The 13,647-nt window shown below is 40.7% G+C and overlaps 1 protein-coding gene across 1 annotated transcript in view; it reads left to right on the top strand.

The window, feature by feature from the left end:
• The window catches only part of LOC134661698 (type II inositol 3,4-bisphosphate 4-phosphatase), a 36,114-nt gene extending 23,269 nt beyond the window's left edge, over nt 1–12,845 (top strand). Inside the window, exons 10-19 of the mRNA XM_063517866.1 lie at nt 61–173; nt 727–1,053; nt 3,133–3,265; nt 3,982–4,154; nt 5,346–5,554; nt 6,113–6,206; nt 9,091–9,271; nt 10,563–10,685; nt 11,999–12,134; nt 12,648–12,845. Of these exons, the coding sequence (XP_063373936.1) occupies nt 61–173; nt 727–1,053; nt 3,133–3,265; nt 3,982–4,154; nt 5,346–5,554; nt 6,113–6,206; nt 9,091–9,271; nt 10,563–10,685; nt 11,999–12,134; nt 12,648–12,780 (1,622 nt within the window). The 3' untranslated portion in view covers nt 12,781–12,845. The remainder of the gene's footprint in view (nt 1–60; nt 174–726; nt 1,054–3,132; nt 3,266–3,981; nt 4,155–5,345; nt 5,555–6,112; nt 6,207–9,090; nt 9,272–10,562; nt 10,686–11,998; nt 12,135–12,647) is intronic.
• The last annotated feature ends 802 nt before the right edge of the window (nt 12,846–13,647 follow it).

Raw genomic sequence — 13,647 nt, 5'->3', positions numbered from 1 at the left:
ACGTAGGATGGATCGGATTCGAAACAAAAATATAATAATTAAAAACGTAATTGTTTACAGATATAAAGAGCAAAGTAATGAAAATGATCACTCTTTGGGACCCTAACGCTATAGAGGAGTCTCTCTCGGTCATCGGGTGGCCTCAGAAAATAAGCAGCGAATCCGAAATACAGGTACGTAACCATAACAAACAAACTAATCTGTGACAGGAGGTGGCCATAGGAACTCCGTGATGAAACAACGAAACCTAAATGTGTTTGGGGTTTTTAGAATTGTCTCGCGGAGTGCCTGTGGAAAGAAAAGTACCTACAGTCAGCGTTAAAAGCTTGTACCAAAAATGATTTTTTTGACAAAAACTTATTAATATTATTTCATTTCATTTTCATTTCATTTCATTTATTGAATGCCAACCATGGTATTACAAGGTGCTTACATATTATAATAATAACATTATAAAGTACAGCATGGACCCTGCTAGGGCGTGACAAATCTTAAAATATAACTTAACATAGGGAAAAAAGAAATGTTAAATTTACACTTAAAACTAATACATATTTTCCGATCCGTCGTTCATATATTCTTCGAGAGTGTAAAAAGCTTTAGATATTAAATATTTTTTTAGTTTTGTAACAAAAGTATTGTATTTCTCTTCAGCTACTATATGACTAGGTAAGTTGTTGTAGACTTTCATTGACATATATTATAAGTAGTCAAACGTTTTTCCAGACAAGGTGCACAATAAAGCGGCTAATCTTGCAGCTGAGCGCGAGCGACGCGCACAGCTCCGACTGCGACACGCTCTCCTCCTCCACGGACCCCTCCCCCACCGCCGACCCCCCGCCCCTCTCCTCGAGCGCGCCCAACATCAAGAGCCTCGAGTTCCACAACGACTACTTCGAGAGTGAACGGAAACTGTTTAACCATTCGTTCCGTTCGGTTCGTTCGCAAACGCCGAAATTGAATGAGCAATGCCGGTCGCTGGATGCGAGGAACGAGTTTGGGAGCGCCGAGCTTAGTTACAAGTGCTTGGATTTGAGTACGGGGAAGAAGAGGGTAAGTGTGTTTTGAATAACAAGTTAACTATTTATGCCCTAAGTGTCGATAAAATGACTGTCTTTGGCAGATTGTCCGTTTGACAGATTTCATGAGGTGTCATTGCGGACGTAACGTAAGGTAAGGTGTCATTGTGGAATAATGTTAACATCAATAAATCGCTCTGATAATTAGCTTAAGATAATATATATGTAGTACCTACTTTCTATTCATAAGTGCTTGTTGCTAGGCCTACATGAATAAACATAGAGTATCAAAATATTGATATAAATGAAATAGGTACCTGTTTTTGCATTCAGTATTTTTTTATTGGTTGTAACGACTTATTTATACTAATTAATTTAAAATTAAGCATTATAACAGCGCCATCTAGTGATAATAAAAACTAAGAACCGCTGGTGCAAAAGCCTTTATCAATACCGCAGCATGCATCGGTTTAGGAGCTACGTTTCCACAGACACGCAAGCTAATCTTATATCACCACTCTTATATTGTTTGAGGCTAAATAGCTTACCTATAAACAGGAAATTATTCGTGTTTTTTTTTACAGTTTTGCATTGCACCTTATAGGGTCGGTTTACATGTCAAGCGCTTTTTAGTGAAACTATATTTACTATTATGCATGTTTGTACGGGTCAAATCTTGCGAGTTAATTTTGACCCACTTCCCGGTTTCCGATGAAGCTGAAAATTTGCATACGTGCGTAAGTCGGCTGACAATGCAGTATAATGGTACCAACGAGCTGATCAGATGATGGAGACAGGAGGTGGCCATAGGACTCTGTGATAAAACAATGCAACCTAATTGTGTTTGGGGTTTTTAGAAATGGCTCGATGAGTATTAGTTGCACGTGGAAAGAAAAGTACAGTCAGCGAAAAAGCTTGTACCAAAAATGAAAATTTTGCCATAAACTTATTGCGCGACTGGTCAACTATATCCATTGTTTAGTTCCATAATACGACATTGTGATTTGATTACATCGACACGACAGTGATTGGTAACTTTGTTCCCCCGCGGTTCCGTGAAAAAGCAATGCAATTAATAAAAATGTATGCGAAGCCGGGCCGGAGCGATTAAGTAAATATTTTGTGTTATTTTGCGAGGCGAAATTTGATGAAGTAAAGCTAGGCGAATAAAATGTGTGTTGAAATAGTTATTTTCGATACAAGTGCGAAAAAGAGGAAATTTGAAACGAGTGGCGATAAATTAAAACACGACCGAAGGGAGTGTTTTAAATCGACACGAGTTGCGAATTATCTATTCGCACGTGTATCGAACAACGTTTTACAGTACATATGGCACTTATATTTGTTGATTAACTAAGTTGTTCGCAGTGTAATAATTAATAATGGCGTTATAAATGGCTGCTAACCTAATCAGTTGATGATCGTCGTTTGTCCCTATCTGTCGTTGTGCTATAGAGAGGGACAAATGACGATCATCAGCTGATTAACTTAGCAGACGTTTATGAGTAACGCCATAATAATATATATAGTTTCATCGAGCTGATCTGATGATGAAGTTGGATAAATTGGACGCCTAATTATAAAGTTTACTCAGAATTGCAAGCAAGTTGTACTTTTCAAAACATTGTTTCAAAATCGATACAGCATTTTCAAAGTTGCGTAAACCCTGACTCTTTCACTATTCGAAACTCTCCAGATAATTATAGTCTTTGATAATTATCGCGATAGTTAGGTATTCGATAAATATCGGCTAATTATCCCAGGTATGGATGGTGCTATATTTATTTCCTTTGAATTCTTTGATAGTAAAAAATAATTATTGGGGCCTTTTTTGCTATGTACAAATAAAAACTGACCTCATAGTTTTTAATCATTTTTTTTAACCATTGAAATATAAGATCATCAACGTTCACCCAATTTACGCGCGATTTGTCTGTAAACTTACCGCATTTTATGAATTTTAGGTTATTACCAAATCGATAATTATCAGGCATATAATTCACGATATCAAGATAACTATCATTGTTAATTATCCTTTGCGAATGCGTGCGAAGTGTGTCGTTATACGTTTTAATTGTGTGTTTTCAGAGCTCCCATAATTGTGTGTTTTCAGAGCCAGGACGTGGGTCAGACAGACCCCGCCGCGAGGGAAAGTAACCTGTCTTGTCTAAAACACATGGCCACTGAACTGCGAGAAGCTTTGGAAGCCTACAGCTCCACTGCGGTAGACGCTGCGCAATGTAAAGGTGAGACATACTGTTTAAAGTTATTTATAAAAAAAAAACAACGGATTGCACTCCGGGAGTGCCGGCAGAAGTGAAAACTCAATGATGTAACAGTTTTTCGATCAGGTAGAATTTTCAACCTGCCGAATCTTTCGGTCACGTGACCTGTCGTGAGTTTAACATTTTTTCCCCATCACAAAAAGTACAGCGCCGCTAAAATTTTCACTTCAAAAACACTCGAGGATTAGTTCACGAAGCCCGCGCGCCGCTTACTGTCGCTAGTCGTTAGCAGGGCTTCATGGAACCCTTCGTGAGTCCGACTCGCACTTGGCCGGTTTTTAGGGTTCCGTACCCAAAGGGTAAAAACGGGACTTTATTACTAAGACTCTGCTGTCCGTCCGTCCGTCCGTCCGTCTGTCACCAGGCTGTATCTCACGAACCGTGATAGCTAGACAGTTGAAATTTTCACAGATGATGTATTTCTGTTGCCGCTATAACAACAAATACTAAAAACAGAATAAAATAAAGATTTAACTGGGGCTCCCATACAACAAACGTGATTTTTGACCAAAGTTAAGCAACGTCGGGCGGGGTCAGTACTTGGATGGGTGACCGTTTTTTTGCTTTTTTTTTTTTTTGTTGATGGTGCGGAACCCTCCGTGCGCGAGTCCGACTCGCACTTGGCCGGTTGTTATTAGTATTTCAGATAGCCTTTAAATTGATTTGTTTTTGTGCAGCCTCCCTCGAGCTTCTAGAGACGCACGCAGCGCGCCTCCTGACGAGCGCGCGCGCGCTCGTGTCCCGCGCGAACGTCGCGCACGCCGCGCTGCGTTTACGCTGCGAGCCCGCGCAGTGGACGCGCGACCACGCGCAGCTGCAGGCGAGAAGGGACAAGTGCTTCAGTCAGGCGGTCAGTACTGATGTCAATGTGGCTGATTCCGTCATAGGGACTATTCCGTCCAAAATTGATAAATTCATTGACAAAACAGCGATTGCTTTTAGTTTCAGCAAAGAGAATAGATAGTATAAAGGGTCCTGTCATAGTAAATTTTGTAGTCACAGTAAATTTACTGCCATCTATCGACACACGATTAAACTCAAAATGAAAATTAATGAATAAAAAATTTAAATATTAAAAAAAAAACTATCAAAAAAATTATATGTACCGTAAACCGGGGTGACTTTCAAATGCAGGGGCGACTTCGATATTTCAGTTTTTCAGCCGTTACATATTTTTATTCGGATTTTTTAGTAGTAGGTAAACAAATATGTATAATAATCTAACTTGTTACACGAACAGTTCGAGAAAATAATGAATAATGATAATTTAGTGGCAGTTTTAAAACTATAAAAGTATCCCCAAAATTTCCTAAAGTCACCTCGTTTTACGGTATGTATATGGATAATATAAATGTGTAATAAAATGTACGTCATCTACTCGACAGTAGGCCAAAGTTAATAGCGCCATCGTTCGAAAAGATTGCACCATACCTTTGGCCTAGTGAGTAGATGGCGTTAATTTTTGACACTTAACAAATTGACACATATCAGTGAAAGAATAAGGATCAAAGTCAAATGGCGATGTAACAGTTTTCTGTCGAAAGATGGCAGTAAATGTACTGTGGCTACATAATATACTTCATTTCATTTCTTTATTTGCATTCAATATTATATACAGTACACGAAACCCCTTGGGGTGTGGCAAAAGATAAAATTTAATTAATATTTACAAGAAGTCATGTCAGTAATTATTTTGCCAATCCCAATTATTTATAACTCAAGATAGGTTATCAAAATTGAAGCTCTTACCTTGTGACAAATTGGACAAGTTGCCTTTAGTCGCGGCTGGACCAGCGAGAAATGCGCACGTGCTAACGAGCTCCCGCACACCGAGATAGAAAGAGACGACCTTATGTTTAACAACGAGTGTGACAAAGATGGATGGAATGAGAAAATTAATCAAAAATAACAGATTTCTTCGTAGGCACAGAAATAAATATGGAGGTATTTTTTGTGCTCCTCAAGTACGAGTATAACCTATCTATGGTTATTTAATATCATTGGCCAGTCCGCATCTATTTCAAATTATCTTTGATTACAGCTAACAACAGTAACGGCGGGCCTAGTGTCCTGGCTATGCGGGGCGAATGCGAACATTGTGTCGCTCCTCTCGTCGGGGCTGGGCCCCCTGGGCGGGTTCGAGGGGCTACTTAGCCTGTACGCGGCCGAGCGCGCCATGTGGGGCGACATGGCCGTCGCGGTCGAGGACCTGCATACCGTCCAGTTTACCTTGACCAAGAGCGATCACAAGTAACGCCCACTTGCACCATCCCACTAACCCGGGGTTAAGCGGTTAAACCGTTAACCCAGTGGCAAATTGTACTGGTAACCATGGTAACTCCAAGTTTAACCTGTTAACCCCGGGTTAGTGGAATGGTGCATGTGGACCTAAGTTACACTCTACAAGAGTACATAGTCCCGAGATACACTTGTAAGTTTTACCACAGAATAAATAATAGTACTAAGTACAGAAGACTCACTCTCTAACAAAACGCGTCTGTTACGATCAACACAGATATGGCCGCTAGGTGGCGACAGCGCCACGCGCGGCTTATGGCTTTCCCCACAATTGGGGCCAAACGGATGTACTTTTAGCTACCTGTAGCAAAGCGACGAAATCGCGGAGTGAGACACGCCTGCCTTAAGGTCCTCAAGCATTGGCCTGCTTTTGATCCGTACTGATCGTGAAGTTTAATGACAAAAATCCACCCTCCAATATATGTAGGCAATTTTTTTTGTGTCTGGGACCCTTTTTCCTAAAGTACAGCAACCTAATGATTTATGTCATAATTGGTTATTATGTTGCAGCAACGTGTTGCCTCGCGTGTCGGGCACGCGCGGATCCCTGCTCGTGCACATACCAGTCTCAGACTCTCTATACGCCAAATTTACTAATAAACAGGTAACGCACAGACAAGACATCCTCTAGACTGAGCATAGTAACGCTACCCCCTCTGCCACAAATATACGGTAGTTTTACTCCATCTTCGAGTCAAGTGTCAAAATCCCGTGCCGTGATTGGTCGGTGTCTTTGAACGAACCAATCACGGCACGGGATTCGCTCACCTCGTCCCCCGCACCCCAGTATTTTTGGCAGCATCGGTTTCATGAAATAATTGCTCTAAACTCTGTCTTAAGGATTCCTAGTCTATGAGGTAACGTTTCAAATGTAAAACCACTTACACACTTACCTAACCTCCTAAGGCCCAGCCATACAAATGAAAAATTCAAAATTTGCCACTGAAATTTGAATCTATAGTGTAGGAAATAGAGTTGATTTTGCGTTGTTTGAAAATTGAACGAAATAAAGCAAAAGCGACTCTGTTCCAATTGAATAGGATTTATATTTGATCGAACTGAAGAGATACTATATAGGTAGGACTTTGGGCCCTAGGAGGCTAAAGTAGTCTACAATTTCAGAAATTAACACAAAAATAAAATTATAACCAGCTTCGAGCTCCAGTACGTATGAATGAGTTTCTTGGAACTTATTAAAATACCGTTGCCAACATGAATCTAGTATTTTAACTGGATCGGCATGAGGGGTGGGGGGAAATGACCGGACGGGATAGTCTTATGTATCTTTCAGTAGGAGTAGCAGCGAAAGCGCTATTATTGTTTGTCCTTGTCACAGTCTCACATTTTTTTATTCCCCACCATAAATTAGTATGGATTATGGTGGGCAACAAATAAATTCGACCAATCACAGTGTCGCAGTGCGTATGTTTTGTCCCTCACGGAGGCACGCGTATACCACTTCTATAGGATCCTACCTTCTATGGTTGCCAAATTAATTGAAAATAATGAGAATAGCGCCATCTAGCTTTAACCTTTTTTTAAGTCCTCTTAGAGAGCTCACTAGGTGGCTTAAAACTGTTAATTTGTTAAATATTAAAATTAACGCCATCTACCCGAGAGTAGACCAAAGGTATGGTGCAATCTTTTCGAGCGATGGCGCCCAAACCTTTGGCTTACACTAGGGTAGATTGCGTTAATTTAATATTTAAGTAACAAATTAACACATATCAGTGAAAGGATACGGGTCAAAGTCAAATGGCGTTCTAACAGTTTTAATCTTCTGTCAAAAGATAGCAATGAATATACTGGGGCTACATAATATACCATGACAGTAACTCTCTATTCTCTTTGCTAAAATTTAATTGAAGGGATGTTTACAAAAACAACATAACTGCTTAGAGCGGTTAACACTTTTTTAAGAACATTGTTAATCGTTTCAGGTGTCTACCAGTGCAGTCAGTTATGTTGTTTTTGTAAACATCCCTTCAATTATAATGACACTGTTATTTAGGGTTCCGTACTGTATGGGCTGCTAGTGTCACATAATAATAATAATAATAATAATAAAGCCTTTTTATTTCCCAAATACATAATTTACAACGATTTTAGATTTTTTAATTTTTTTCTTAATTTATAGGGACCCCTCTTGTAGGGTATAGGCCTCCTCCAGATTCTGCCACCTCGTTCTGTCCTGGGCTGCTGTTAGCCAGCTTTTGCCGACTACTTTCACAATATCATCCGCCCATCTTTGTCGTGGATGTCCGACTTTCCTTTTCCCAACCGGACCGGCCCATTGGGTAGCGGCGAGGGTCCAGCGTTGGTCTGTGCTCCTTGCTACGTGTCCGGCCCATCGCCATTTCAGTTTTAGGGAATGATGTAATGCATCTGTCAATTTTGTCTTTTTTCTAATTGTTTGACTTTTTACTTTATTTATTTTTCTTAGGTTCAGGATGCTTCGTTCCATGGCTCGTTGACAACTCATTATTTTGTTTTTAATGTTTTTTGTATAGGCCCAAGTCTGGGACCCATACGTCAAGCAGGGTAGAATACAGGTATCCATCACAGTTCTTTTCATACTTAGCTTGTAGTCACCTTTCAATATGTCTTTATGCGCCCAATATTTATTCCAACTACAGGTAATTCCTAGTGTCACATACACCAATTGTATTCTGTTGGTTGCTTGACATAATTATATCTCACAATATAGCCGAAATTAAACACTTTATTGATAACTAACTATAAAAGCGCGACATTATGAATGATAGTGCAAATGAGGACACGCGTGATAGGTTCTAATGCTGAACGTGTACTAACTCGTATTATATTGCTTTACGCAATTGTAAAGCTTTGGATTCCTCCGAAAACGGTGCCGTCATATGACGGCCGTCATATAGCGGCCGCAAAAGACGGCCGTCTTTACGGTGGCGACATGTGGAAAGTACCACGGCGTCATAACACACCGTCAGCCACCAAGGTCAAAGCGGCAAATTTGAAAAATGTAGGCGCGATGGGATAACGTCCCATAGAAAATTTGAATTTCCGCCTTTTCCTACTGACAAGATTTGCTTGATCATCTATAATTTATTTGGAGGATGAAATATCATCAGAAGAGGAAAATAATCGTAGTTCGGAATCATTTATTCAAATCTCGTGTCATTTATTCAAAATGGCGTCACCGCTATCTAATAAAACGTTCACGAAACTATCGACAAGGTCCTGACGGCCGTCATCTTACGTTACGTTGACAATCAACGTAACGTTACGCCGTCTAGGAAACCGCGCCATCTTGTTTACATAGACAACGTTCTAGTGACGTCAGTCAACGCTATATAGCGGCCGTAATATGACGGCACCGTTTTCGGAGGAATCCAAAGCTTAAGTAATTTCGCTGAGATGGCAATGTGCGGTATGTGGACCGTACACGTACCTCAAAAGGAAAAAACGGAACCCTTATAGGTCTGTCCGTCTGTCACAGCTTGTTTTTCCAGCACGTAACGTTCACAATAACCGCCGTGTTGTTCAACATCGGCGTGAACGAGAAGGCCACGCTGGCCGAGGCGCTGGGCGAGACCGCGCCGCAGCGCCACTCCAACTGCGACAACTACGACCGCCTGCACAAGTACTACCTCAAGTACTGCAAGCTCTGCCCGCAGGATCACACGGCTAGAGGTACCATCAACATATCGCCGCTATACTTACTCAACCTCGTATCTGCAACACTCGTTTGATGACAAAAACAACCGTATTCCGAATGCATCATGTGCATCGAAATTTATAACCGCATACCCGAAGAAATAAGGTCACTACAGGGGCCTCTCTTTAGGCGTGTACTGACAAATTGGTTATTGGACAAATGTTATTACTTATTATAGTGTTAAGGAATTTATTGAATGTAATGGGACTGTTATATAATTTGTACTGTTTAATGTTAATTATTATTATTATTTAATATTCTGATACTATTTTATGCTTATGTAATGAATTTTGATTATATTGAATTTAAAATGTCCTGAATTATATGTTAGGTATTTATGTTTTTTAATATTTGCATGCCTGTATGTGGGCCGAATACACTGAACAAAGAAAAACTGTATTACCAACTAATCAAAAACTGTATTCTGGCAAATAAATTATTTGATTGATTGATTGATTGATTGATGAAAAAAAAGCGACATTTCCATCAAATGGTTGTTGCAGATATGAGGTTGAGTAAGTATAGCGACGATATGCGTTTTGGTGGGCGGAATGTTCAGGGCTATAATCGCGAAAATCGAATTGGCGCAAATTACGCCTACGTCACTGTAATTACGCCTTCATTGGAGTAAAAGAGAAAGATCCCCGCAATAGGGAATATTACGCGAAAGTCTGCGTAGGGGGCGCCACTCCCACAATAAGTCACAATCTAAGGGTCTACCGCAAACGAGAGAGTCGAAATTTTGTTATCTAACCTCTCTATCACTCTTGCATATTTGAGCGATAAAGAGGCAGATAGCTGAGTTTCGATTTCGCGTTTCCCGGTAGGCCCTTTGCAAACAAACCGCCTTGATGTATCAATGTCATATTTGATTGTCTGTGAAAACTTGTCAAAAAACTGTTTAAAGTACAGTGTGTATAAATTACTCTATGGTTACTTAAGTCACTTATGCTTCACTCTGTCGGCAAAACATTGCAGTGATACTCCCTATTTGCGAAATTTGGTTTTCGCGGTAGCCCCTCAGTTTAGACTGATATCATGGAGTCTCTATAGGGTATTTGATTACTAATCAAATAAGTTTCGTTAGTCATAATTCGTTCGGTTTGTGGTAGTGGCGCCCCCTACGCAAGGTTTCGCGTGATATTCCCTAATGTATCGTATAGTTATAAAAAAGATGTAACGGTGAAAAAAACTTAAAGAAATACGTATTCAATGTGCATTAAAAGGACGATTTGGTATTATAACTCAAAGCATCTGTATTTTTAGCGTCATCACGAACAAAGCCGCTGGAAGAAGTAATGGAGAACCTCAGGATAGCGGTGCACAAGAAGGTGCCCAAAAACGTCGAGGTGCTACATCTGGCGGCGCTTGCCACAAGACTCATGAACGGTGACTGCATTTATATCACTAGCGACCCGCCCCGGCTTCGCACGGGTTAACAAATTATACATAAACCTTCCTCTTGAATCACTATCTATTAAAAACCGCATCAACATCCGTTGCGTAGTTTTAAAAATGTAAGCATACATAGGGACAGACAGATAGCGGGAAGCGACTTTGTTTTATACTATGTAGTGATTTTAACCCCATTGAGCCGGATTATTTATATTTTATCTAATGTGTATATGTGTAATGTGTATATAAATGAACTATGCATCTATCCATATCCATCTGGCCCCTATTTCACCACTGTGACGGGTGCGACAGTTATAAAACATCACTGTTCCTGACGTCACAGGCATCCATGGGCTACGGTTACCGCTTACCATCGGGCGGTCCGTATTCCAGTTTGCCACCGTCATGGTATTATTAAATAAAACTTAATTATATCGGTAAAAAACAGGCATTTCTCTTGCGAAGTTTATGATGATGATGACAATTGTCACAAGATTTAAAAGACTGAGTTCTGTGTCGGAATGTCGTGACAATGGTCGTGTTTCTTGTGTGTGTATTTAAGAGGCCGGTATCGATTTTAGTCGCAAAAATGTAAAATTGATAGATTTCGTCAATGAAATGTACACTTTTTGTTACGTAATAGAAAAAACAAGTAGTGGTATCTATTAGCACGTCTTCTTATCTTGCACTTGTACAGATCATTTTTTTTTTAAACAGACTCACTAAATTAGTAATGATTTTTTTTCTGATGGACGTTTAGGTAAACGCGCGCAAAGCACTGATTTAGTCGATCTTATTTGGAAATTTCGTAAAGTTTGGACTGCTAAAAATGGTAATTTTGTATTACACAAATCCTGTACTCCAACTTTCATAGACTACATTTTTGTTATATGATATTGAACAAGAGTAAATGAAAGTTAGACGAAATCAATTTTCACCAGAAATTACTTCAAAACAAGTGAATTTTTTTCGTGAAAATCGACTTAATTTCAACGTAATTTTGATACTTAATCAATCTACAACATTGCCTGAAACTGTTCTTATACATAATTTTGTATAATTTACCATTATAATTTTTTGATGAATTTTTATAAACTGCCCCTTCTCGTCATATATTGCCGGTGACGCACGCTCGCGACCTCATTATTAAAAGTCAAGACGAGAAGACGTGCTAATAGAAACCAATACTTGTTATTTAGGTATTACGTAACAAAATGTGTACAATTTCAACAACGAAATCTATCAATTTTACATTTTGACTCTAAAATCGTTAACGGAGCCTTAACTAGTTTGTCCTCTGCTGACAGGCATTAGGTTCACGTCGTGCAAAAGCGCCAAGGACCGCACGGGCATGTCGGTCACCCTCGAGCAGTGCTCCATCCTCGCCTCCGAGTACCACCTCGCTGACACCGAGATGAGGAAGGCACTCGCCATTATGAGAAGGTAGGTACATCATTGGCATTAGCGTCTATTGCAGACGATTTATGCTGCAAGACATTACACCGCCTTTAAGGAAACGCAGGGATGCCCAGCATTTTTACCCTCTCGGCTTCACCGTCTTATCCCACAGGAAAAGCGAGCCAATACGTGTGGAGACAGGTCGGCTGCAGGAATCTGCCGCTTATTTCATGGACCCTACTCGCGCCTTACGGAAGGTAGGTACAGTCAAACGTAAAAATATGGATCGGTGCATACCATCAAAGAGAATTTGATATTGAGGCGGATTGTCAAAGTAAATTTTGTAGCAAATTTACTGCCATCGTTCGACAGAGGATTAAAACTGTTAGAACGCCATTTGACTTTGATCCTTATTATTTCACTGATATGCGTTAATTTGTTAAATATTGAAATATTAACGCCATCAACTCGAGACTAGGCCAAATGTATGGTGCAATCGTTTCAAGCGATATGGCGCCATAACCTTTGGCCTACTGCAAAGCCTTATTAATATTTCAGCGAGGGCTGCCGCCGAGAGAACACTTACAAAAACATCGGCGTGAGGAAATACGCCTTCACGAAGAAGCAAGTGGCAGCCCTACCCGAGGACTACAGGCCTCCCCCCGGCACCTTCAGCTCCTCGCAAACTTAAGTACCTACCTCTTAGATCGTGACTGATACATCCCCTCATAAGGGGCGAGGCCCCCTTCTAAGTGGACTTACGAAGAAGCAAGTAGCACCCATACCTGAGTACTATAGGCCACCCCTTGGCACCTTTAGTTTCTCACAAACTTAAGTACTTACCTCTTAGATCGTGACTGATACATCCCCTCATAAGGGGCGAGGCCCCCTTCTAAGTGGACTTACGAAGAAGCAAGTAGCACCCATACCTGAGTACTATAGGCCACCCCTTGGCACCTTTAGTTTCTCACAAACTTAAGTACTTACCTCTTAGATCGTGACTGATACATCCCCTCATAAGGGGCGAGGCCCCCTTCTAAGTGGACTTACGAAGAAGCAAGTAGCACCCATACCTGAGTACTATAGGCCACCCCTTGGCACCTTTAGTTTCTCACAAACTTAAGTACTTACCTCTTAGATCGTGACTGATACATCCCCTCATAAGGGGCGAAGCCCCCTTTTAAGTGGACTTACGAAGAAGCAAGTAGCACCCATACCTGAGTACTATAGGCCACCCATACCTGAGTACTATAGGCCACCCCTTGGCACCTTTAGTTTCTCACAAACTTAAGTAATTACCTCTTAGATCGTGACTGATACATCCCCTCATAAGGGGCGAGGCCCCCTTCTAAGTGGACTTACGAAGAAGCAAGTAGCACCCATACCTGAGTACTATAGGCCACCCCTTGGCACCTTTAGTTTATCACAAACTTAAGTAATTACCTCTTAGATCGTGACTGATACATCCCCTCATAAGGGGCGAAGCCCCCTTTTAAGTTACTTTACGGAGAAGCAAGTAGCGGCACCCGAGGACTATAGGGCTCTCCCTGGCACCTTC

Source organism: Cydia amplana, chromosome Z (assembly GCF_948474715.1).
Source record: "Cydia amplana chromosome Z, ilCydAmpl1.1, whole genome shotgun sequence".
NCBI classification, from domain to species: Eukaryota; Metazoa; Arthropoda; class Insecta; order Lepidoptera; family Tortricidae; genus Cydia; species Cydia amplana.
The sequence above is the reverse complement of the archived record's forward strand: the minus strand, read 5'-3'. Positions and strand labels throughout refer to the sequence as shown.